Source organism: Falco naumanni, chromosome 3 (genome assembly GCF_017639655.2).
Source record: "Falco naumanni isolate bFalNau1 chromosome 3, bFalNau1.pat, whole genome shotgun sequence".
Taxonomy (NCBI): Eukaryota; Metazoa; Chordata; class Aves; order Falconiformes; family Falconidae; genus Falco; species Falco naumanni.
In genome coordinates this window covers 11,884,295-11,911,224 of record NC_054056.1, presented here as the reverse complement: position 1 = coordinate 11,911,224, position 26,930 = coordinate 11,884,295, and the positions used below count along the sequence as shown (strand labels likewise).

The following is a 26,930-nucleotide window of genomic DNA, read 5'->3' as shown; positions in this document are numbered from 1 at the left end:
TTTGTTGATTCATACATGCACCACAAATGATACATGAGCAAACATATTTTCTGTACTGTGTCATGAAAGGAGCTGAATATGCATGGAAGCTGTCTGATCCCATAAGAAACAAACCAGGTTTTGTTTGTGCCCTGCTCAACCTCCTGGACAGCCCTCCCCCCTCCCCCCCCATTTTCTTTGTAGAAAATTATCTTTTCTAGACTGGTTGTCGGGGTGTTCTAATGCACTAAAAAAAAAATTTGTGCTATTTTATTCAGTTTTGTAATGTCAAATGGCTTGACACGTTTCTTACTGTTCTATGTGTTAGTGATTTTAATGCTTTGCTGCAGTGATGTACTGAACACACGGTGCCGAGCAGTGGGACGTTTTGCTCTTAAAAGCTGGGCATGTGGCATAGTACCTTGTTGAGACGGGATTTAAACTTATCAAAATTCTGGCAGAAGCATTTGATTTCCTATAGGCGATGTCCAGAATGTGAAAGTGCGAACACAGTTGTGTGTGTGTGTAAATTTACAGATAAGTGACCTGAGATTTCCTTTTGCCACCTTATTTATTTTTTGAGTGCTTATTCAGTTGTCTGGTGTTGAGGATGCTGGAGGATTTACTTGTTAGATGAGTAATTTCCTATAGCTCATAATGTAAAATAGATCTTGCTCTGAAATTAAAATGCAACTTCAGTTTAGATGCAGTGAGTATTTTCACCACGATCTAGGAGAGCATAGTCATTCCAGTACAGCTGAAATAAGGCAGTGGTAAGAAGTTGCATGTATAGATGTTTGAAAATAATTTTTTTGGAATTGTGGTAGCTCTACTTAAAGTTCTAGTGACAAGTGGGCAAGGCTTTCATAAAGTAATTAGAGATTGTTTTTTAATTTTAGATTTCTGTGATGAAATTCTTACTGGAGCAGTGAATTACAGTTGGAAAGGAATATGTATGTGTTGTTTTATGTGTCTTAATAGTGAAATACACTGAAAAAAAATACTGCCAAGAGAATTTTAATCATGGGAAAAACAGGTTTCCTGAAACCTCCCATGGAGGCTCCTGCATATTTTGTTGGGGACTTTCTTAGCCTGTTCAAACGACTGAAGTGAAAGTAGAAAAAAGTGAATTTAGTTTCATTACATAATGCAGACCTTTCCCCTACCATTGTCTTGTCTCCTCTTTCTCGCTTAGTTTGTCTGCCAGCAAGTGATGAATCACTGACTTAGAATAGGATTTAGGGGTTTTGAGTGGGTTGAGAGATGCCTCTGCTGGGGACAGCTGAAAAATCAGGAGGAATGAGGTTAAATGTAGCTTGTCTTCATTTAAGAATCTGCGAGATGGTCTTTGCTGGTAATTCTGCATAAATTTGGGACTGTCAAGATTACCTGCATATTTTTGATCTCTTATAGCAGGATGACAGGATTTGAGCAGGAGCCTGTATGGGAAAAAGAATTAGGCTAAGATTTATTAAAAATAAATAAATAAATGCGTATAATAGGAAGCCTCCTTTTCAGTTACCACAAAAGCAACAGTAAATCCTTATGAGTCAGGTGAAACACCAAATCTTTACCTTTTGTTCACATAAAGCCACATGCTGCTTTGATGTTCTCTCTGCACAGGGAAATGTGAATTAGGGAAGGGAAAATTAAAAAATCCAACTGAGGTACTCTCAGGTTTTTGTTACTGATGGTCGAGCATTTTCACTTTGTTCTTTCTTGTGTTTCTGTTCATGTCAGCCTGCAATACTTCTCATCTAAATATAACCTAGACCATCCTCTTAAAACAGGTTGGGGTTTTTTTTAACCCTTGGGAGTGTATCAGGTTTCTTGAAACTGAGCACAGGCAGAAAAATTTCAGATAGCTTTGAAGAGAGAGGAGATATTTTTGTGTTGAAGAGATTAAAATAAAGAAAGCAAACCTTTATACCTTCCCTCCCTTCTCGAAACCGGCCGATAGAGACTACCTGTACATGCATGCACACGCATGTTTACACATAAATAGATCCTCCTGTGGGGAAAAAGAAATTAAAAAATTAATCTGAGATCTCCTCGCAGCTGGCGAGCAAATGGTGTCTCGGTCCCCTTGGGCCGGGAACCAGCGACAGCCCATCCGTCACCTCAGGCCGGCGGGAGGCGAACCGCGCTCTCCCGCCCGAGCTGCTGACAGAGCGGCGGGGGGAGGGCGCCAGCTCGCATTACCTCACCCGTACACTCCGGAGTCATCTATTAAAAATGCGCGTTGCATAACAGATTTTTATCTCGCCCTGAAAACCCGCCGCTTTAGGTCGCCTCGCAGCCGCTGCTGGCGGCGTGAGCCCGGCCCGGTGCTGTAATAATGGCGGCGCTGCCGGGAGATGCGGGGCCGCCTCACCGGGTGCCTGCGGGGGGAGGGGGGGGGGGCAGTCCCGGGCCCGCCGCCGCCTCAGCGGGCGGGGGGGGCGGCTTGTTTGTGCCCGAGAACCGGTCTGAACCGGCGGGAGCCGGCCGGGCCCGCCGCCGCGCCGCCCCCGGGGCGGGGCCGCGCCGCCCCGCAGACCCGGCGGTTAAAAATACCTCCGCTTTCTACAAAAAAACTTTTTTTTTCTTTTTTTTTTTCTGTAAAAAAAAACCCAACCGAAACCCAACCAGCCCCTTGCTGGAGCGGCTTTCGCTCTTGGGTGATTTTTTTTCTCTCACACAGCGCAGGAAAGCGCCGCGGTTACGCAGCGAGACGGCAGTGGAAAAAAGCAAGATCTGACTGAGGGAGGGAACCCGGCTCTCCGTTTCAGCCCTGAGTTTTAAATCGCTTTTTATTTTTGAAACCTTCCTTCAGCGCCCAGCGCTCTGCCGGCTTTAGAAGTTAGCACCGGTTTCCCCGCCGGAGGAATGAGCCCCAAAAAGGCCTCAAAAAGGGTCGAATTTGGAGCCTGCCCCCTCATCTTAGCACTACCGCTGCCATGATATGAAGCAGGTAGGACATGGTTGCGAAACGATGTAGAAATTTCAACGTTGGTGTAGCCCTCTGGAAGAACTCACCCCCCATCTTTTATATGAATATAAAATAAAATCCTTTAAAACATCAAATTAATTGACTTTTTTATTTATACATAGTTTTCTTAGCATGAGCTGCCCAAAAAAAGAGTGGACATTTTACTGCAATTAATACACTCCCCCAACCCCCACAGCACTCCTCCTAATAACCAATAGTTGGTAATTGCTGGCTCTAAATGACACAACAATTAAGCCTCTACCTAAATTTCCAGGAATAGGTGTTTATCTAAATCTTGTTTGTCTTTGTTTCCATAGCAAGGCCCAGAAGCTTAACTGCTGCTTTTTCAAAGTGCATTTGGTTTCTTTGTCTCTACAGAGAAAGATTTCTGTCTTTTTCCAAATTAATTTCAGGAATGGAGTCTTAAAAACACATCGTGTTGGTGGATGCAAATGGAGAGGGGTCCTAGAAAAAGACGTCTGTTTTATTGCAGTAACTATTTTGATCATCTCAAATGACATTATTATTTTGCATTCTGTTAAAGATTTAATGCTGTAAAGACTTCTTGCAATTAGATCAGTCTTTGTTAGCAAATATGAGGCAGCTGAATCCAGGCCTTCATGTGAAGTTGCCTTATCTGCTGGGAGAGAAAGACCTGCTGTGTTTAAAAATAACATTTCTAAGTCACCTGTGGACAGCTGCAGGTCTGCAGGAGCCAGTATCTGGTGTGAGGTTTGGCAATTTCATGTCTTCCTAACCTCCTTTTTTAGGAACGGTGGGGAAAACCAGAGCCCCATATGGAAGGCATCGTTCCTGCCAGCGCTGGGGGAGATGATGTCCTCCTGAGTTTCGCATTGGGTTGTTTAAGCCCGTGGGAGCTGCTAAAAGTTGGTATTTTTTTTTTCGCCTGCAGGCATGCTGTAGCCTGAGGAAGGTCTGGTGCTGTTGGTGCATTGGGTTTGACTTTGGGGTTGTGTGTGTGTATTAACAAAATGGTCACTTCTAATTGCGTTTTTAAAGCTTTGATTTCCTTCCAAGTATTTTGCTTAATCATCTTGAGTAGGCTGAGGGAAGGAAAGAATTAGCTGAGGTCAGGGAAGTTGAAGCTGCCCGTGTTACTTCTCAGAAGCCAGGCTTAGTCTGAGGGATCCTGAAGGCAGGAAGAAATCTGCCTCCTGTTCTCTTCCCTGCTGCACGCCGCAAGAGTGAAGGGAAATCAAACCCCGAAAAAGCCAAACAAAACAGGGAAACTATGTAGCGCGATAGGCTGTGCTGGGTGCCTCCCTCTGTGTGAATGGTCCAGATTCCCCTTCCTTTGGGAGAAATGCAACTCGGATGTGATTCATCACTAAAATAGATTAGAGGGATTGTAGTTTAGAAGTGCCTGCTTGTCTGCACTGATGGTGGAGTCTAGACAGCTCAGATGGAGACACATACATTACAGGCACCAAAAGGTGGGGGAGAGGATTCCTGTTGTAAAGTCCTTGGGAATAATGGGCAGTTTAATAATTTCTAGTGAATATTCACATGGAAGGGTGAATATCAGAAGAGGAAAGCTGTGTTGAGCACTTCCTGAAAAAGTGCTAGTCATTATGATGATAGAAAGAAAAATCCATCCACCACCTCTGTTCAGTCATATGTGTTTCCATTAAAGCGTAGCCAGGGCGTCCCTTCGCATCTTAAAGGTTGCAAATACAGCAGTTTGGGTTTTTTCCCAAAGAGGATGTTTGTGGCTCTGGCAGAGGTGTGGGTGTGGGCACTGTAACGTCTTCAGGAGGATAACCTACCCCTTAAAACCTAAGGGCTGGGAGAACAGCTCTCTTCCAGGTGTATTTCTGAGACTGGGGCATGAACCTTAAAGGTAGAACGTGCTGTGCTTCAACCGAGATGACAGGGATGTGAGTTAATGATAAATAAACCTTACTGGGAAGGAAAAAAAAGGGTATCGTCCCTCAGACTTTGCCTGTCGAATTAACTGTGTAACCACTGCACTTAGGTGTGCCCTTAACGTCCAAGCATCAAGTGTAGGCTGTCCGTGAAGTCGCCGGTGCCGAAACCACTAATGATGGCATCAAGGTTTTAAGCGTGAAAGCTTCTTAGTGGGTGATTAGATATCTCTCTCCGGATCATTAGGGTCAGCTGGTAACGCTGCTGGGAGACGAGAATGCGGCACGTTTATGAGTGGAAAATCACAGACTCGGAGAGAAGTGAGAGCTTCGATGTTGTGTGGAGGAGAAACAATTTGTATGTGCTAGGACGCAGTTCTAATTTTAAAAAAATCTTTAGGGGAAGCAAAAGCTGAGTTTCTGCAAGGAGGAAGAGGGAGGCGTGTGCTGTGTAGATGCCACATTAATAAAACCCATGAAAACGCTGCATTATTATTTAAGTGCTTCATACAAGAACAAAAATAGCCCGTTTAGTATGTGTGGCATTAAGAAACAAGACCTCTCTGCGAATCCCTCCTTCTCGCAAAAACCCTGTAACAAAGGTAGAGGACCCGATACTTGCTGGGTTTCAGAAACAAACACCCCATCTCCTTCCAACCACAAGTTCTTGTTCCTGTTTGGGAAGTGAAACATGGAGCTGTTCAAATACTTCTCTGAAAAACATCTGGAGTTCAGCATGCAGTTGCTTTATTTAGCTCACAGTGATGATTTTGACTAGAAGACACTTAGGAACCTAGGATGGCAGTAAGAGTACCTTTTGGAGAATCCTTTTGAAGAGAGGGAAGTGGTTTTCAGGGCTGTCTTCTCCTTTCTTCCACAGTTGCCTTGTATTCTCCACAGATACCTGGAAATATTCATTGTTTTTATACCAGGGTAAAAGTAGGAAAACGTCATCAAAGCCTTTAGAAATCAGGAGAGTAATTAAGACCCATCTCCAGCAGATCCTGGCAGTAAAGACATTCACGTATTTTATCATCTCACGTCTGAGGGTAGAAAGCTTTTCTAGCACGTTAGTGTGTGAAAGAAAGGCACTGTTCTCCTGAAAGTGAATTCCCAAGAATGAAGAGCGCTGGGTCCCCACGAACAAATGGTGCCAGGCTGGGCTGATTGAGAGACGCAGAGTGCCCTACTTATTCCGGCTGCTACAGGTTTGACCTCCTTGTATCATCTGACACCTCGTTTGGTAAGAGGTTGCTGCAAGATCTCAAACCCTCAAATTATGTAAGATTTACACAGTTGCTTTGAAGTTAGTCCCTCCCTTCAATGTTTGTTTACTGCCTGGTATGTCCTGTTGTCTGGATTATGAAGGATGAATAGTCACAGAAAGGAAGCTATTGGGTTTGTACAAATTTTCTATTCCTCTTCCCTTTCTAAACCTGTTGGGAACTGTATTTATCCCAGTTTCAGAGTCTGGGAATACACTGGAGACGTCCTGTGCTGGTTGGGGCTTTGCTGGGTAAATACTGGCTTGTAAGTTTTCTGTTTGTTTGTTTTGAGGCGGAGGGAAGTGAGGAATAGCTTGTTGTGTTGTTAGAGGAGAAACAAATAGATGCTATCTAACAGTTATTTCAGAAGTTTATGTTGGTTTTGCTTTTTAATATGCATTTTCCCTGTAACTTTTAGAAATCACATGTGGAAAAAGGAAGATGCTTAATTAATACTGTACGTGTGGCTTACAGACTATGCCTTGCTGTGCTGCTATGGTTTGGAGGTTTTAAAGTCTGCTCTCCGTAAGCTCTAAGTCCCGTAAGGGGAAGCACGCAGGTGGAACACGTAGGCTTTGCGTGTGGGAATTCCTCAGAGGACTTTTCTTCTGTCCTGTAATCTCCAGTGTACCAGCTGAATTGCTACACGCTGCTCCTCCTTTCCCAGCCCTGGTAACTATGCTGCTGCTGCCATGGGGTATGGAGACCAGAGACGTAAAAGCTGTAGATCCGGGGAGTTGTGAGGATGTAAGGCATTTTTCTTTTGCATTGTTCCGTATTTTTGCATTTTACCCACAGATACCTTAAGTCCTCATCCTTGTTTTACGGTCCCTGGTTAGTCTGATAGACTGTCCCAGGCTTTTGGGAAGGGGAGTCATGACTTCTGACCATGGAGAGGTTTAATCTCTAAATTGTAACAAATACTGCTGAATGAAATTACAAAATAGGGTGCTTTATCAGAAGTTGAGATAAACTTGAGACTGCTCTCTATTATGATACTGGTTTGTTGTGGTTTTTTTTATTTTATTTGTTGTTTGGGGTTTTTTTGTTGTTTTTTTTTTTTTTTTTTTTTTTTAATTTCTGAGGCTGGTATTTCTGTATATGGTTATTTGAGAAATGTAAAGACCCGCTTTCCCCACCAACATGATGTACATTCATGAGACTGTGGCGCTTTACCTGTTTCATACAAAGATTGTCTTTTTTATTTTATTTTTGTGACTTGTGTTTGCTACCCATGTGAATTTTCACAAAAAGTTCTACTTTTAGTTTTATTTTTACTTGCATGTGGGCAGAAAATGAAGTAATTCCCAAATATAGTCCTAGCCAAGAGTTCCATCTGTTCTCTGCATTTTTAAATGGCAAATTAATCCTTAGCATACAACTCATCAAATGTCTTCTCTTTTATAATATATGCTGCCTGAGATCACAGAAATTACTTTTTTTTTTTTTTTTTTTTTTTTCCTTCCTCCCAGGCCTTCCATTTTAAGTCATCCTTTGCGCGAGAATAACAGCTACCGTTCCGGTTTTACGGAGTGCTCATGTGCATCTTCCAGTTGCTGTAGTTGGTCTAAATAAGAGTATTAAAAAAAAAAGCCTCCAAAATTATTCTTCCCTTCGTCTCTTTGGCATTTCTTTAAAAGGCTGTAGAAGATGTAAGGCAATAGAAATTCTGTTTGAAAACCACCCTTAATAAATGTACTTACTTCTGATGGAGAGCTAAGGTCACTCTGTTTTTTTCCAGATTTCACTCTTTGGACAATGCTGCCCATTTTTAGAAGTTCTAAACTTCCACAGCACTATCTGCCATAAATGGAATTTCTATATTAAGCTTTCATGTTCCCAATTTTACTTAAGAGGTATTGTTTATCAGCTGTGTATCTTGGCGTGCCTTTCATCACAACTCCCATCCGAAGAACAATTCTATTTGTTTATAAGAAAGGATGCACCATTTCAAAACCGCTCTGCATTAGGAATTTCAACAAATGGCATTTTGTGTAATGCTAAAAAACAGTCCTGTGAAGAGGGAGGAGATGATCTCACCCGCCTTTTGGCAGGGCAGAGCACAGGGTCGAGGGCTTGCCGCCCACGCAGGCGGGGAGAGCAGCCCCTGGGGAGCAGAAGGTAAGGAACGGCCGAGGGTGGAGTCAATGGGGCACGTGTGAGGCCAGATGGCAGACAGATGAGAGCTGTTGCACCGCAAGTTGCACCAGGAGAGGTTTAAATTAGTTATTAGGAAAAATGTCTTCACTTGAAAGAGTAGTCAAGTATTGGAACAGGCTGCCCAGGGAGGTGGTGCAGTCCCTGGAGGTGTTTAAAAATTAAATGAAATTAAAAAAGACGTGGAGCTTAATGACAGGGTTTAGTGGTGGGCTTGGCAGTGCTCGGTTAATGGTTGGACTTGATGATCTCAAAGGTCTTTTCCTACCTAAATGATGCTATGATTCTGTGATCCTGCACTTGGACATGATAGTGGTTGCATTTGAAATGACATTTCACTCTGCTGGCTTATAGATGTACTTGGAGTAGAGTTTTGCGTGTTTGTTTGGTGGGTTTTTGTGTGTGTGTGTGTTTGTGGTGTTTGGTTGTTGTTTTTTTTTGAAGATGCGTAGTAATCCCCTTCTGACAGCAGTGCAGTTGTTGATTAGGAAACTGCCTTTAAATGTTGCTTTCTTGGTATTTTGAAAAGATTTGGCCTCCTGCGAGCCAGGAGATCAAGTTCCTCAGCCTGCTCCCTTGGTGATTCATTGAATGACCTTGGGCAAAGCCCTTGGCCTCTTCTTACCTTGTTTTTCCATCTGCAATGCAGGGATGTTAAGACATACCTACCTCCCATGAGTCTTGAACTGTCTTTTTTTTTTTTTTTTGAAAGGTTTCATATGCTCTGAGGTGATAGTTGCAAAATATTAATTTAGATCATCTGCAGATAGCTGGCAAAAACTGTTTACTTTAACAGTATTACGCTAATTTTGGCCAAAGGGTCAAAAGCAATTTTTCGTCGAGACTGAACGAGCTGTTCCTCTGCCATAGCAGTGAACTTTGCCTCACTGTTTTCTTTTCAAAGCCTGGGCGATAGCAGGCTTACCGGTGCCGGCAGCTTGAGCAGCAACTCTTCTGCAGGCAAGTCCCAGCAGCACTTGCAATCATTTGGCTGAAGCCTGGTGTGCTCAGAGGAGGTGGGAATTTGGGGTGGCTGCTGTGGGACTTCTCACAAGGGCTGGTTCTTGAGCCAGGGCTTCCCTTGATGAAGGTGATGTTGAAAAATAGAGACACTTTGGGCTTGCACATTCTCACACCCACCCTCTTTCTTCCCTCTTTGCATCGGTGGAAGTTTAATTGTGGGAAAGCTGTACCAAAGAGCTGGCTTTGTACTTCACCCTCAAGGCCTCGATGACTTTAATCTTTCCCAGCACTGAGCTCCGTCACCGTGGCCGTTTGCTGAGAAAGCATTTCCTCCGGCTTCCCAGAGTTTCATTTGTGAGCGTGAGCAGTCCCACCGTTCCCTGAGAGCATCCATGGTTCAGAAAGGCTGTGCAACTGGGCAGGCGGGCAACTCCAGCTGCTCCCAGGTTCAACACCAAACCCATCCACGGCTGAGTTAACAGCCAGCGCGGGGAGCAGAAGGCTTAAGTAGCGTCTTCCCAGCAGTAGTAAGCTATTGCGGTTGCTGAGTCGACTGTTTGCTATGGAGATAGGCTCATGTGTTTGTAACAGAGACTTTTTTTTTTTTTTTTTCCCCAGGTTAGTTTTTTTTTTTTATTGGCTTGTACAAAGCTTGAGCCTAAGGAGAGAGGGACATAGGTCAAGGAGTGAGCTGGTAACGCTGGCTGTGAGTTGGGCACAGTCTCCATGAGCCAGACAGGATTAATACAAACAGATTTTTAGCAATTGGAATGGATTATTCAGTTGCAGGGAAGAACTAAAAGGAGCCCATGGCTGTCCTGAAACTCCTAGAGCATGGGGCTCGAGGGGAACAGTGGCTATGGGGGTGGGAGTAGTCCTCCGTCCTTGTGAGCAATGTTTTCATCTTTTCCATGATTCATTTCAGCCTGCTTTTTCTCATCAAAGATCAGGTGTCACCATGATAAAATGACTACAGTAAATATATTAGTGTGGCCTGTCATAGAAATTAAAATGTGATATTAATAAGCCAGTCGCTTGACTTGTGTTAGATATATGGTAATTAGTATCTGTAGACTGTCTCTCAAAAACTTACTGGTCAAAGACTGAAAAAAATACTGCAAGCAGCCTGTGTTATTTGGCCAGCTGAAAGTTACCATGGTTGTGTTGCTTTCCCATGGCCTTTAAACATCATTTCATTTCATTTTTTTCAATTTTAGGATTCCAGTCCAGCAGGAGATTTTTTAAGTCTCCTTTCTGGGTGTGGTAAGACAGAAAAAGTTAAGGGAAAGAGGATGTCTTAATTTCATTTGTCTGCATTATTTAATGATCTTTCTTCAGAACAGTAAATACTTCATTTGTTGTGTGCTTTTTGTGACTGTTTTCTGCTTCTGTGCAGTAGGTATTTATCCCCTCCCCCCGTAGATTGTTTTATCATAGTTGTGTGTTGTTAAATACTTCAGTGTGTGACATGTACAAACCAAAGTTCCTTGGGTGGCAAGTTCTTGGTGGCTTGAAAGGGTGCCAAGAATGTCACGCAATCGCATCCCGGCGTGCTTTTCACTGTGAGCTCCAAAGGTACTGGAGGCTGGGGTGATGGGCACAGGGTAATTACACTGAGAAAGTACTAGGTGTAGCTCTCTGCTCCCTGGCTTGCTTTCTCCGCCTTTTCACGCTGAGCAGCCGGAGTCTGCTTGTATACTTACTGAAAATGTAAAGCTTTGTTATGAAATGGAAGAGCAGGGTTCAGGCTCTTTTGTGGTACCTGTGTGTGGGCTGAGCCCCTTCAGCTGCTCATCTGTGGTCTGCAAAATATGGTAACAACTTGTTACCTCTTGATCTCTTCATCCAAACAAACTTTAGATGCTTGACTGGGTTTTCTGATATCTTTAACTTCAGGTTCAACAACTTCTTTTAACTAGGAAACACACACACCCCCCACACCCTATTTATTTTCACACATGTGGGGAATGCTATTTTTTTCCTTACAAATAGGCTGGTGTGGGCTGGTATTAACGCAGGACACATCATGTGTACAAAACAACTACCTGCATATTTAGGTCAGCATTGGAATCTGCTCCGACAAAGAGATGCTAACCCTCTGCCCGGACCTCATGAATTTACATCATGGTTACTCCTCCTTGAATGTGGTGGAACAGCCATCTGGATTGTTGCAGTGGGAATGGGTTACTTGCTGTTCTTGCTATGGTACGTGTAATTAGATGTGTGCTTTTTGACTTGCACGTGTGTAGAGAGTGAGGGAAATTCTGGTTAAATACCTTTCTAGATGCATGTAGTATTTAGTAGTAGGACAGAAACAGCAGCCTGTAATAGACCTGTGCATATATTACTTCAATAGATCATTTTTCATCCAGAAGAGAAGTCAAAGTGTTTAATGGGTAAAGGTCCTTTAATCTATAGCTAGAATGGAATAGGGTGCATTTTTTAAGGTTTTTTGTTTCTAAGCAGTTAGCATCATAGTTTTTGCTGGATGTTGGCTGGCAATAATCAGGTCTTTAAAATTCTTTTTTCCGAACACATTGGTGTGTTCAGGGTACGTTGACCAGTTTTCTGGTGCTGTTTTCCCATGTCCAAGAAATCAAACTGGCATTTTGTTTCCAAAGCCTATTGTTGACATAAACTATCACAAGGATTTGTGTCTTCTGGACAGAGCTGATCATATAGCACTGTCACTAGCTGCCTTTTGCAGCTGGTGGTTTTTTGCATGGAGATCATTTACGGTGGCTTAACTCCTATATGGAAAGGGAAGGACAAGAAAAAAAGGGTTTCTGTTGCTTCCGTTGGGAGATGACTGTACGTTAACTTTGGATTTCCTGACCCGACTTGGGAATCTGCTGCTGACATCAGCCATGAGAATAACCTGCTGTCAGCTGGGACTGGTGCTGCAGGAGGTTGTCCTGAAGAGATCTTTTGAGGAGATAATCTTTACTTAGAGATTATTTTGACGGGGTATTGAATCATAGCTGATCTAGGCAGAGTTCCTGATTTCGGTTAATTTTGGCAGGAAAAAAAGTAATCGCTCTGCATATTTCTGTGAAAGGAATCCTGGATCATTTACAGTTCTGGTTAAACATTTTTTTGAAAGCAGCTGTTAAAAAAACCCTTAATTTTTACTTTTTTCCCCTGCTGAAATTTGGCATGTGCTCCCTTGAAAAATGAAAAGGGGTTAAAACCGATTTTAGGTAACTTGGTTTTTAACTTGCTCCAACAATAAGAGCTTGTTTTTGTTTTGCCCCCCCCTTTTTTTTTTAACCCTGAAGTTTGGCAGTGCGTGGCTGGAACGCATGTTCACGCTGCTTTCTGCTTTATTTTCCACGAAGGCCGCAGTGTTTCCTGCTCGCTGTAACAAGGGTAGTCACCAGCCTTGCAGCTGACTCACTGTTCTCAAATCAATTCGCAGAAATGACAATTGTCCCACATTTTAAAATTGCACAAGGGTAGGGCAGGTTGTGAGATCCCTTGATTCAGCGCGGCTGCCATTGACGAAAAGCAGCGGGTATCCTGTTACATCGACTGGTTTGGAGCCTCTCTTTTATCTCTCTGTTGCTGGAGAACAAAGAGAACAGCTCACTTTGTATTCTTCACTCAAGTGCTTTCATTTTTCATACATAAATGGAGTGTAGTTAGTTACTAGAACTGCAAAATGCAATTACTTGAAAATGAGATATTTCAGTGGAAATGAGGACTGGTTATATAGGGTGCGTGCACTAGGATTTGAAACGTCACCTTTGCAGTTACAAGTGAGAAAAGGAAAATTCTGTGTGCTAAATTAGCTGCACCATACTGAAACCAGGCGTATCTGGGGCTTCTTTTTGTGGCCTGAACCCCATTGCAGGGTTCTTAGATGGTGAAGCCTTTGTGGCTCGGGCCATATGGATAAAACTTAAAGACTGGATTATGAATAGATTTTTATCTTGATTAATAGAAAGTAGATAAATTCTGTGACTAAGAACACACGCATCTTTATACACTTGTAGGCAATTATGGAAGGCGGATTAATATTTTAAAAGGGCTTGTAAACTACACTTGTAGTGAAGTGCATGTGTAAGAGAAGGATTTCATGTCCGCCTCCTCATTAAAGTAAGAATGATCTCCTCTATATTGCTCAGGTTTTGCATCTGATTTTGCTGACAGTACAGTCAGAAATCTTTATTCTACATCGCCATGATGCCATGATAAAAGCTGGAGTGCAGCTGATTTTAGAAGCTGAACAAAAGAGCATCTGAAATCCTTCCTGGTTAAATGCTTAAGTTTTTCACAAATGAGTATACGTCACCAGAAAACGTCTGTGAACCACCGAAGAGGCAACTGAAGCTGTAAGCCCAAGATGTTTAAAAAAGCAAATTCCCAGCACAGGCTCCCTCTCTGTGCAACGCGTGTGTTGTGACAGCTCAGGAGATTAGTTTTTCTGCGTGCTGGCATTCTGCTCCGCTGAGTTTACATGGATGTTGAAGAGCAGGTTTTCCCGTGTTGGGAAAAGGCTGTGTGCCAGAGCACGCTCTGCTTCTGGAAAAAATCATCGTGGGTTTAATACCGTTAGGGGAAGCGCAAAATGAAGCTACAAAGCCATTTTCTTTACGCTGTTTTTGGCCTGCCCCAAGACCTATTGATTGCTTGAAATACTTTCAAGAAGGATGTTATCAGAGCTGCTGTTTTAACCTGTCTTTTATATTCCCATGTTAAAATTTCCCTGCGTTGTTTTTCTAAAAGCCTCATGAACTAACTTTTGCTATAAGAATTTTTAGTTACTTATTTTCTGCGAGTTGGCAACATTTTCAAAATTAGTCATAGGGAAAAGAAAAGCCATATTCTCATTTTAGTATCTTGGGCATATATCCTTGTGCAGCTTACATGCTTTAGGTTTGTATTTTTTTTGAAGCTGGGGTAGTTGAGAGTTCTGTTTTTCTGCTTGAGACTACACATAATTCACTGTCAGATACTTTATTTTGATTCTGCTGTGTGCTATAACTGGATGACACAGCAGCTATAATTAACTCTTCCATCATTCTCCTATTCACAGAACATAAACCCAAACCTTTGACTGACTTTTGAATTATTATATCCACTTTTCTTCAATTGGAAAAGTGATGAGGCTTTCCCTAAAGAAAGGGGAATTGTTCTTGCTACCATTTTTTTTTTCCTGTCTAAAAACAGAGTCAGGAAATAATGATTTTTTTTTCCTGGAATGTCTCTGAAGGTCTTGATTTCCTCAGGGACACTTATCCCTAAAACTCCCTGGGGAAGTGGAAATTATCAGCATGATCCTTGTTTCATCAAGTTGCATGGAATTCAAACTCTTGTTGTAGAATTTATCACCCTGTTAGACTGCTGTTTCATCGCTTGGATGTCTTACGGTGTTACCCAGAGATTTATCTTTCTTTTTTTTCCCCCAGTGGAATGCTGTGATTTTAACGGTATGTTTCATATTTTAAACATCCTCATTAAAAAACCACCTAAAAATAGCCTGGTCCCATTTTAAAGCACCACTTAAATAGAAATTCAATGCTGCCTCTTAAAAGATACAATCTTAGCAAAGTAGAATATTAAAAATGCTTTAGGAAGTACATGGTTGATGATAATACTGAGCCGTCGAGACATGAGAAGGGAAGGTAAAAATGCATACGGGGCAGAGGCTTGCTGCAGCCCTAAAATCTTATTTTAGCCTTCCCCAGGGGATCATGGTAAACCATGCAGTACTGCTGTCAGCTTGGGAATTATTTTCAGATTCTCCCCACACACGTTCTCTGACAATATTTGTTACTAAAAGAAGTTTCTCTATTCTTTGCTGATTTATTTCATAGTAGCAGGCAATTGCTGATGTTAACCCCTTGAGACTACTGAAGGCCTGTTCACGTGGGGCCGGGTTTGTCCTCCTTTTCCCAAAATATGGTAGATAAGAACTTCAGTTTATTGAGGACTTGAGGTGATCCAGCATTGCCAGAGTTTGCAGAAAGGTAGGAGGCAGAGGGGATCGGGTAAGTGGGCAAAAGATGAAGAGTGAATTGCAGCATGCTTCGCTTCTAGCAATTAAATAGTTTATTAATGAATAGGGCACAAAAACGGGTTGCACAAACACAGGTGAGGCAGAAAGGCAGGGGGTTTACAAATTCAGAAGAAAAAATGAGGCTGTGAATGGGCAGCTTGGTGGTAGGAAATCAGAGCACGAGGGAAGCACGAGGGACCGTAGATTGGGAGGGGAAATGTTGGTGTATCTGAGATAACAGGTTGGGTGGCGCAGGGCAGCTGCCCCTTGGCCAGCATATAGCAGAGCCGCCTTGGAAGAGGAGGATGGGAGGAAGGACTGAGATTTTTCACTCCTTTTCTGGCATGGCTTTATTTTATCTGCTGTCCCAGAGTGACACTGAACTTCCTCCTCCAGGGATGGAGGAGTTAGGAGGCGAGTGTGTGGGAAAGGCACCAATGTGTGAAGCGGCTCGATGTCAACTGCATGGGAGGGTTGTAATGAGGGGGTGAGACTGGGAGGAGAGTTCTCATGTTTATTATTACTTCTGCATTTTTGACCTTTTTTGTTTTGTTTTGGTCTGGCATGTTTTTATATCCTCCTTCGATTGTAAGCATTTTGGGACAAAGATTGTCTTCTCTTCTGTGCCTCCAAATATAATGGGGACAGAGCCCAGGGGCTTTTAGTAATGTGCCACAGTGCTCATTACACCAAGGCATTCAGAAGGAAAAACAGTTTTCTGGAATATTTTAAGAAAAAGGACTCTGTCGCTGCTGCCCTGGCATTATATAAACAATCCATTCGCAAAAGAGTGTAGTAGAAGTCACAAAATCAAATAATGAAAATTATTAGAAGCCTGAAATGGTTTCCCTGAGAAAAGAATGGGAAAAGTTAAGCAGTTTAATGTAAAGAAGGTATGTAAGAAGCCTATGAAATAATTTAGAATAAGAAAAGCTTGCTTATCGTTTTCTGATGTGATGTGGAGAGGAACGTAAAAATTCAGTAGAAAGCAGCAAATTTAAAACTGACGCGGTTATTTTTGTACGTGGCAGATCTCCCCCCCCTCCAGCCTCCGAGTTAAAATTCCAGCAGAATTTTTTAGAAGGCTGCTCGTGTAATGGAGAATGCAAGTCTCCAGGGTTATGTCAGACAAAATTATTTTTAGCGAAGTTATAAGCCCTCATGCCTCGGGGAAGAAATCAGCCACTGAAGAAGGATGACGTGTCCCCACTGGGCAAGCTTTAATAACATTATTCTCTGTGTTTCTTACTCTCCTGCGAAGCATCTAACGATCTGCACCGTCAAGAGTCGGTGGACTAGATTGACTCCCTCTGTGATCTAATATGCAAATCCTGTTCTGCCATAATTATTGTTTATAAGAGATGTTCTTGGCTCTGAATTCTTTATTCCCTGAAGTTGGCTGTTGAGCCTGAGCCTGCAGATAGCGTTCGCTGGTTCGTATGCATCTGCCCAGGTTGTTCTGAAGCAGTTGACCAAAAAACTTGCCATGCTTCTGTTGCACGAGATTTTTATATCATCAAAGGTACAGATCTTTTTGTAAAAGGTGGGCAGAAGGCAGTAAGGAGAACTCTAGGGTCGACTCTTGGGTTGACAGTGGCACCTGAGAGCATGATAATATTTCGGTTTTGTACATGAGAGTGCTGGGAGGGATTTTTAGGCTTCAGCAGACCTGTGTGCCCTCTCTGTATTTCTCCAGTCTTCCCACACAACATTGTGTTACACTTAATTAAATCTCCACCATTGTCACGGTGCGTAACAGGATCTATCTGACATTTTACCCATATTCTGTTTGCCTGACACTCTCTGAAAGCTTTGTAGGAGAATATTTGTAGAATGACTCTAAATTCCTGTGTATAACTGGGCTGTGTTACAGAAACAGGATTTTCTGCATCAGGCGAAGGAGAGAGGACAGCCTGTAGACAGCAAAAAACTGTGACGTTTTGCTTTTTAAATAAAATACCTGTGTACTCTAGTTGCTTTGCGTGTTCGTGCACTCATCTGTCGTTTCCTTCATGCTGTTTATAGCAGTGACTCCAGCAGCAGCTCAAGCGACGAGTCCCCAGCACGGTCAGTTCAGTCGACAGCCGTCCCAGCGCCTGCATCCCAGCTGCTTCCATCTCTGGAGAAAGATGAACCCCGGAAAAGTTTTGGGATCAAGGTTCAAAATCTTCCAGTGCGCTCAACAGGTAAATTCACTTGGGAAAGTAAAATAAGGGAGAAAAGGAATAGGAAGCATGAGGGACTGGTTAAATAACCTTTATCATGTCTTTGATGCAGCAGCCATGTGCTGCCTCCGAGGACAGGATTTGCTCTGCTTCTGCCTCGGTTCTTGTGTGGCGGTGGGAAAATTGCTTAATTAGTGACCATCTGTGAGAAATCCTGCAGGTCCCTCGCTTGAGTCCCTGGGCTTGAGCGCTTAGAGCTACTGGAGCTGGCGCTTTGGAACAGTAATGTGGATTTCCCCAGGGAAAAACCTGAGGCATCTCGAATTTTTCACTTAAAATTCGGACCATTTATTCTCACCCTGCTTCAGTTTATTTTTTAATAGAAAAACTTCAGGGTTTTCTGTTGCAGCATCGAGTGCTATAAAACACCCATAAGCATATTTGTAATGGTATTGGATATTGCATGGTAAATAATGCAAGAAACCACTTGGTGAGGAGTGCACATGATCACACCCTGTTCCCTGTGCTGAATGCAGGAGGGATCCCCCAGAAAAAAGCAGCATGGGATCATTTGTAAAACAGTTGTAACACAATCCATGGATACAAAGTACTGGCTGAATGAAAATAATACGTATGAACTTTGTGAGCAGGGTACCTCACAATGTTCTTTTTGTAGATTTTATTTCTGTAATACTCCTTGAAGTGACGCGAGGCTGAGGGAAATAACTCCACATAACTCCCGGGTAGATTATGTGATTGTGAGTCAGATTTTGCAAAATCTGATGAATCTGCCTAGTTGTCTTTCTGAATTGACAGAACCGAGTGCTGTATAACTGATCTCTATTCCAGTGCCTCATCCCAGCTTCGGGAAACTGCTCTACGTAGTATCTGTGTGGGATTATTAATGAAGTAACACTGTTTATTTCTTCTTCATGTTGAATTGGATGTCTCTTAGAAGTAATAACTATACAGTGACAGCTTTAGTGATGTAAAGCAAGCCTTATGTGTGTAGTTTCTTGGGTTTAAAAATCAAGGCAAAGAGAAAGATCAGCCAGAAGCTTTTGACGTTGGCAAAACTAACACCCTCAGTTAAAAAGGCACTTCTGTGAACACTGAGATTCAGATTAAACGGGGTGAAGGCACAATTCGGAACAAAGAATAGATTTCTTCATGTCTCTTATGGTACTACTACGTTGGTAAAAAATACATTTTTATGATACTAATGTTTATGTGTTTCTTTAGACACAAGCCTTAAAGATGGACTGTTCCACGAATTCAAGAAGTACGGAAAGGTGACGTCAGTGCAGATTCATGGGGCTTCTGAGGAACGGTATGGACTGGTGTTCTTCCGACAGCAGGAGGACCAAGAAAAAGCACTAAATGCTTCAAAAGGAAAACTTTTCTTTGGCATGCAGATTGAAGTCACAGCCTGGATAGGACCAGGTAAGGTCCATGTCCCTGCACAGGGCACCTGACTGCTCTGGGCACATTCACGGGCTGTTGTAAAGAGGCAGCATAGAAATACGAGATGTTAAAACTGCCTTTCTGCAGAAACATATTTTAAAGAACCTGGGGGAGATATCAGAATAAATTCCAGAGAAAGGAGAGTGGATGTTCTTAGGTCAAACAGGGAGAGAGTTCAGTCTTAAACCTCAGAGAAGGAAACCTGCCATCCTCTCAGACGGTGGGATCTGCTGGCTGCTGGAAGAAACAATTTCATCTTCCATTTCTCAGTGGAGCAGAAGCCAGTGGGTGGTATAAGCATAGCACTGAGTCCTCACAGCTTGTTTTCTCTGCTTTTAATTAAAACAGCTAACGATGGCTGCATTTTTGAGGCTAAGGCAGCATAGCCTGAATGACTGACCAGTGAACACTATAGCATTGAGCACGTGGTTAAGCTTTCAGTCTGTACTTCAACTGCTTGTTTAAAAATTGATTTCTGAAAACAAACTTCTTCCGTGTGCTGTTCCCCAAGTACCGTGAAGCCTTATTTGAATTCAGGCATCCGAGCATTAATAGTTCTTCAAAGAGTAAATTTCTAGAGAAGTGGTTGGAGAATACAGCTATCTTTCACCTGAGGATGCTCAAATTCCTCTGCAGTCACCCAGTGGTGTGATGCAGAGATCTCAACATTGCACATAAATAACAATTCACAAGTGTAGTACTGTGTATTTTTGTCAAAGACATTGGTTGCTCTTGTTCAGATCATATCTTCTCATCAGGAAGTAGACTTGAACAAACCAACCAATGTGAACTGAACTTGGTGAAAAACACCTCCGTCCATTACGAGTTTCTTCCTCTCTTTTGCTTCTAGAAACAGAAAGCGAGAATGAATTTCGTCCTTTGGATGAAAGGATAGATGAGTTTCACCCAAAAGCCACAAGAACTCTCTTCATTGGCAACCTGGAGAAAACAACCACCTACCATGACCTTCGCAACATCTTTCAGCGCTTCGGTGGAATAGTGGTATGTGAATTCTCTGTGCTATGTAGGGTGTCATTGCCTCTTTCTGTATAGACCCGTAAAGTGCTGCAAGCTGCAGTAATCATAGTGTCGATGACAGATAATTCAGTCTTCATATAATAACCTGAGTCATCCATCTTGCTGGAATATACCTGAAAGCTTTTCTTTGCATGAAATCTTTGCACACGTGTGTTGAGGGAATAACTTAGCAGTAGAAACAAGTCTTAGGAGCGTTTACAAGAAATGTCTTCTGTGAGCTCGGAGCGTTGGCAGAAAAGCCTAACTAGATAGTTGAGATGTAAATGTGCCTGGTGTTATTTTCATGATGAATCAGTACAACTCGATGAAAGTCTAAGTTTCCTGTTGATTTGTGAAACAAAGGGTTTAGCTGCTGCGTGTGGAAGTAGCGATCAGCTATCACAGTCTGTGCCCTGACAATAGGGCAGAAGAGGCGCAGAGCAGATGGATTAGTGATGACACATGTGGGATTTGGGTTTTCAGCTGAGCAGGCGTATCTGAACGAGATAGGGCAGCAGTCACTCCCCTCTCCTCTCCTCATCCCACTTTCTATCAAGTCATATCGATGTTGCATTTAAGAGACATTTTACAGAAAAGTAAACTGTCCACAGTCAGTTTAATTAATTGGATCTGGACTTCAGCACTGGTAGTTTATGTACTCACTGGTAGCTGTGGCTGCTTGGGAACATGCTGTTCCTTATTCATTCTGCTCTGACACATTTTTGTAACCATTGAGGTATCAGTCACACATATAAGGGACCCCGTATGTACTTCCCCCAAAAAAGAAGGGGAAGGCTTCTTTATGTGATGTAGAAAAATATAAAATCTACATTTTATGATGTCTGGCACTTCTTGTGCATCCAGCCTCCACTGTATCCGTGACATCAACACGGATTTATGAATTCACACAGTGTCTGCAGCTTAAACCCTTTTCTAATGTTAAACCAGCAGAGTTGTCCTGATAAAGATGCTTATCAGTAGTAGTGCACTGTCTTGTAAATTGGCTTTTCTGTGAAATAGTGCTGTCCTGTCAACATTATTAATGGGTCATAATTTGGCAGCAGTGCTGCCTTGCACAGTTTCCATGAAAACTTGCAAGCTCAGGTGCAGCAGGGACCAGCTTTATAACCTTTCTGATGGGTAATGAGCAAATAATGATATTTTATTTGCCTGTCAGAAGGAATTGCTTGCCCAGAGTGAGTGGTCAAGTATAATTTGCCACAGTTGCAATTGTGCTACTTCAGACACTGGAAATGTAGTCCTCTATTAGTATTCCACTTAAATCATTAGGCCAGGGCTATAGAAGTCTAATAGTTGTGTAAATCTCCGTGTTTACTTCTGTTTTCCCAGATAAAGAGCTCTTGGGTGAGACCATATCAAACTGCTGCCTTGTCCCTAAATTTATTAACCATGAAATTAGTCTGTCCTGGATGTTGGAACGTTTGTGCTTAAATGCGTGTGCTGGCATTGGCATGTAGCTCACAAAGGAAGCTTGTGCTATTTAAACAAATAAAACGAAACACTCCACCTTCTATTTTCAGCTCAGAATGAATCATAATCATGAGTTTGTTCAGAGGCTTTTCGTACATTTGCCAGTGCAGTGCTGAGCTTGAATGTTAACTAAATATCAACTCCAAGCTTGCTGGGTTTTTAAAATCGATTAAAATCAGCCTTTATTAGACTTAGCTGTCTCGTGACTGCACTTACTTTGAATGGGTCTGTGGTGGCTTGGGATCAAATACCAGCAGCAGTAGAAGTTGAGGATCTTTTTTGCCTTATGGTGCCATGTCAGTGCCAAGTTCAAGAGGTGAGTCCAGCCTCACTTTCTGTCTCTAGGAACAGGATGGATCATGTTTATTTGGAAAAGAAACCCTGCTTGCCTCTTGGCTCAGAAATGAGGATTGGAGCAGGTTGTTTCCTCTTGAGCCTTTGCGAACGAAAATGAATCTGTATTTCTCTGATTCTGAGTTCTCTCTTCTTGACATAATACTAACAAACTAAAGATACTGTTCATTGATCAGGTCAGGCTTACTTCTGTGGGGTTGAATTTTAAATTGGCATTATGAAGAGCTTTCCCTGCATCAGTAAGGATTTGGTTTTGAATGAGATACAGCAGAACAGTGAAGTTAACTGTCTAATATTGTTCAAATCCTCTCTCTGAAGAAAATACTAACTAAAGAGTGCTTGCTGTGCCATGTGTGTCTTAAAAAAAAGTCAACTTAGATGTAATTATGACACTGTTGAATGCTTTTTTTGGCCTGTTGCTGACTGTCAATTGTTATTTTGTGGTTTTCCCCAGGATATCGACATTAAGAAAGTGAACGGTGTTCCTCAGTATGCATTCCTGCAGTACTGTGATATTGCAAGTGTGTGTAAAGCAATTAAGAAAATGGATGGGGAATATCTTGGAAATAACCGGCTCAAGGTAAAGAAATCCTCCTGTGGACTGTATCCTTCTCCTTGTTACTTTCATTTAGAGCATCACAGGATATTTTGCACCAGCATAGTTTATGGAAGTAAGCTGTTTTTTAATGCATAGGCCAGATTAGAGCATGACGCTTTCAACCACCACCATAATTGGGATTAATCAGCATTTTTGTTGGCTGTCACAGTAAGGAACCCCAGGATTGAATAGGCCTGGAGGCTGACATTCCCTGGCCTTGAAGGTCCGCATCTGGCAAGGCTGTGTTCTGAAGCTGTACCGGTACTGATGATAAACAGAGGCTGTCAGTCCCCAGAGCTGTCAACCTGTCACTTTTCAGATGCATTCAAATTGTAGAAGAACCAAATGTTGTCAAACACTGTATTTGTTTAAGCATGCAGAATTATTTTCATTAATTGCTATTTGATTTTTCTCTTGCTTGCACCTGTGCAGGATGCTAATTTTAGAAAATCTGTACAAATGACTAGCTTTTTTCAAATAACCCTTTTAATTAGGCATGCTCTATTCAGTTAGTGTAACACTTGTGAATTGTACTGATGGAAGTTTTGCCCTTTTGTGTTCAGCTGGGTTTTGGAAAGAGCATGCCTACAAACTGCGTGTGGTTAGATGGTCTTTCTACAAACGTTACGGATCAGTATTTAACTCGACATTTCTGCCGATACGGGCCTGTGGTAAAGGTAGGTGGGAGGCTTTGGCGTGTGGTTTGGAAGTTGTTACTGTCTTCCTTTCTTCCCATCCTGTCCTTTCAACCCCGACTGTCCAGGGCTTTATAGCTCAGGTAGAGAAATTAATTCTCTCTGGGGTGTGATTTGGCTGAGAGGGCTCTGTAGCCTTGCATCCTGTTGATCCGATACGTAGAGCAGTCGCTTCTGGTGTTTTGAAAACAAAACAAAACAAAAAATACTTTGAATGAGCCGAGATAATGAGTATTGTAAACCATTTGTTGCTCTTGTGCAGTACAGTCTCTCCCCAACAAAATTTCAGTAACATTGGAGGAACAGCAGTCTTAATTACGTAGTTACTCTCATGCATGCTGATTACATAATTAGACATAACTATATTTTTTTCATCAGACCAAAAAATGACTTTTTAAAAGCAGTTAGGATAGTCGCACTGACGAGTACATGAAAGAAGAGAGAAAGTCAGTGGTGTTGCAACATACCCGTATCACACAGTGGGAGTGCATTACCTGCCCCGCTGTGGGTCGGTGCTGGTGATTTATGCATGTGCTTAAACTTAAGCATGTGAGTTGTCCTGTGTATTTCTGTTGGACATTGATGTGCTTGAAGTTAAGCAATACGTGTAAATCTTTGCAGGATCAGGGTCTTGCCTCCTTAAAGGATTTTTGTGGATTTGTGTTGCAGCTTTGACATTCTTTATTGTAGCTGTTGTTGCTTGAATAATAAATTTATGTTGCTAAAGGAAGCTAATACTTGGAAATTGGGCGTTCAGCAACTGACGAGTGGTACTGCAGACTGTGATAACAAAAGCTGTTTCCATTTTGGGATTAAATGTTCCCTTTACCTTTTTTCCCCCCTAAAACACATTGGAAATTTTTCAAAAAATGAAAAGTAAACAAAGAGACACTGCAAAACTGTCACCAAAGAAAAAAATTAAAAGTAAAATACAGAAAAACAAAATAAAGGCATAATATACCTCAAGCCACAATATCCACAATTCAAAGCAGTCCCGCGTCCTTTTATTGTCTCTTCATTACAATATGCCTCATCAGAAAAGCCTGGAAATTTACCTTGCTAAAAATTATTTCCTTACTGGTATCCTTATGACTTAGGATTTTGTTGGGACTGACATTAAGTCCTGTGGATGAGGCTCTTATTTGGTTTTTGTTTTGTTTTTTTGTTTTTTACAGGTGGTGTTTGACCGCTTAAAAGGCATGGCCCTGGTTCTCTACAATGAGATTGAATATGCACAAGCAGCTGTAAAAGAGACCAAGGGGAGGAAAATCGGTGGGAATAAAATTAAGGTGTGCAGAATGACCTCCAAAACAAAACAAAAAATAACAAACAGGGAAAAAAAAAAAAAGAGATAAACAAATTGTATTTAGGCCTTACCCCTTAAATGCTGGCATTTGCAGACTGCCAGACAAAAGGAATACTTAGCGGGACTGTATGTCCCCCACATCAAAGGCTTAAATATTTTTTTTTATACTCGGCTTATCAAGATGTTAGGGTATCTTGAACTGTTACTTATAAAGCCTTTTCCAGTATTCTGCCATTTGTTTCACTGAACTTGTCTCTCTAAGCTCCTGAGTGTTGGTGTCCGTGTTACTACCTCATTTACCCAAATCCAAGGCAAACTTTTGTGTGTTTTCATGTTAGAAAAGTGAAATCTGAGGCTGTGAGTTCCTCCAGGATAACACATCGCTGCATTTCAGCTGCTCCCTGCTGATGTCCAGGCTCTTGACCTGGCCAAGGTGATTTGCAGTGGCTTGCACACCATAGTTGTGGGGTACGGCAACCCAGGCATGCAGTTTGCTCTTGTGATGGCAGCTCCTTCCTTGTAACTGATTTTAAAGAATAATAGTTAAACACACTGCTTAAAAAAATAGATAGAAAGCACTTTTTCCAGGAGCAACACTTAACATTTGCAGGGATGTCTTGGATTTGGGTGAATGTGGTAATACCTGTTACGACTGTCCCATCAGTTCCACTAATTGGGGATGTGAGATATCAGCCAACCCCCTGAATTATCTTCCTCCTCCTCCTTTCTTCTCTCCTAAAGAGTGGGCAATGATTTCAAGCATGATCTGTCATCTGGTGTATTAACCTAGCAACTTCACACTTGTGGTTGGGACTTGGATATACTGTAGTTTCTAAGTGTGGTGGTTGAATATAAATAGCCTTCATATGCAGTAAAATGTGTGGTCATTTAAAAGTTTCATATCTTGCGTTTGGGGTCTTGCTGCTTAGTGACTTTGGAATAAGCAACACCCTTACGCTTGTATGTCTGTGCTCCACTGCTGTGGTTATACCAACATCTAGGCTGATTGAAAAAAAAAAAAAAAAAGGAACTAGAATGTTAAAAATACTGCATTATGTGGCATATGCATAGTGAAATCCATTCTAATCCTTAATTTTTTGCATCAGCTATGCCATTAGCTTTTTAATATTGTCACCCTTGGCTAAAAAACGTCAACTCTTTGAGTAGCTACAATAGGGAGGCGTAATTCAGGAGGCTTGGTTCCTTCCCCGTCCCTGCCCTTGCCTTGGTGTATAACCGTGGGCATATAATGTGGAGTCTGAAATAGATTAATAATACTGACCTGCTGTAGTGCTGTGTTGAGATAAAAGGGACTTTGCAACTGTAATTGGAGTTGTAATATTAAAAATGTCAGTACCACGATAATAAGGTGTAGTTTTCCTGCTGGTTTACTGAACAGAAGCCTCTGGTCTGGCAGCTACAACACACCCCAGTAAGGAGCTAGTTACGTAGCTCCACGCAGCTATGCTGAGTTAAGAGGGAAAGGTCTTGATTCCTCGAGATGTGTAAGGCCAGTCCTGAGAAGCGTTTGATACTGTTTTGTTAAATATTATCATCCCTATTTTCAGTTCTGCTCCCATCTTCAGACTGCAGCAGGCAGTGAAATGTTGTCAAAATAGGATGTTTCTCTCACTGAACGTCATTTACCTTTTATTTTTCAGGTGGACTTTGCAAATCGAGAAAGTCAGTTGGCGTTTTATCATTCCATGGAGAAAACGGGTCAAGATATCAGAGACTTTTATGAAATGCTGGCAGAAAGAAGGCACGTGTCAATATCTTTATTACAGTTTTTTACTTTTCCAGCATTGTCTTCAGTGCAATTTAAACTTTCTTCAGGGCATAATTCATTCAACAAACACTTCTGTTCCTCTTGACTTTATCCTTCTTTTTAAAGTTTTATTAACAACATTTTAGCATATTTTTAATGTATTTTACCTTTTCGGTGTTTTTTTTGTTTTTAAACAAATTTAGGCGGTCAGACTTAAACTGTGCAGATTAAGACAGACAGGATATCGCACATCTAAGTGCAGTCAGTTACTGGAATTCATACCTAGGTGGAGGTTTTGGCTATCTGTGTGATCTGTATATTTAGTATCCGGTTACTGTGATGGGTCACCAGGACACAGTTGTGAGTCATTCATCATTTCTTAGGAATGCAAAGAATAGCGTATCTGTAATGCCTTCCCGTAGCCTCAAGAGAAGGATGTATGTTAATGGGTGTATATATAGCCTGATAAACTACTGCTGCTCATCTGTTGAGCTGGGAGTAAAATTTGGTCTTTGACCTACCCCTTTTCAACAGTGTAGTTTGTTAATTTGATAAAATATAAGTGAGGCTGCAGTTTTCACTGTTTGGCGTGAAAAATGTGTTCTGTGTTGATGCCCTTCTGCAGCATCTGTCATGACAGTGTCTGGCCATTTTGCACATGCTGCAACGGCTTCTGTTCCCCCTGCATGGCCACTTATCTCTGCAGACCCTGACTGAGAGCAGCCTGGCACGGAACACTCTGCATTTTGTGCTGCTTTTTCTCCAGTGGCTGAATAAAACATCCATGTTTTATTGCCTTCAGAGGCTGGCTTAATTGTTGGGGTTCTGGTTTACCTATGAAAAAGCCCAG

The 26,930-nt window shown here is 42.0% G+C and overlaps 1 protein-coding gene across 4 annotated transcripts in view; it reads left to right on the top strand.

The window, feature by feature from the left end:
* The window catches only part of SPEN (spen family transcriptional repressor), a 70,709-nt gene that overhangs the window by 29,409 nt on the left and 14,370 nt on the right, over nt 1-26,930 (top strand). For 2 of the 4 annotated variants that reach the window (XM_040588506.1, XM_040588505.1), the window contains exons 4-10: nt 17,248-17,408; nt 18,630-18,830; nt 19,702-19,853; nt 22,168-22,293; nt 22,875-22,988; nt 24,182-24,295; nt 25,974-26,074. In XM_040588506.1, coding sequence (XP_040444440.1) covers nt 17,248-17,408; nt 18,630-18,830; nt 19,702-19,853; nt 22,168-22,293; nt 22,875-22,988; nt 24,182-24,295; nt 25,974-26,074 — 969 coding nt within the window. The remainder of the gene's footprint in view (nt 1-17,247; nt 17,409-18,629; nt 18,831-19,701; nt 19,854-22,167; nt 22,294-22,874; nt 22,989-24,181; nt 24,296-25,973; nt 26,075-26,930) is intronic. The other 2 variants (XM_040588509.1, XM_040588508.1) reach the window with 1 other exon arrangement.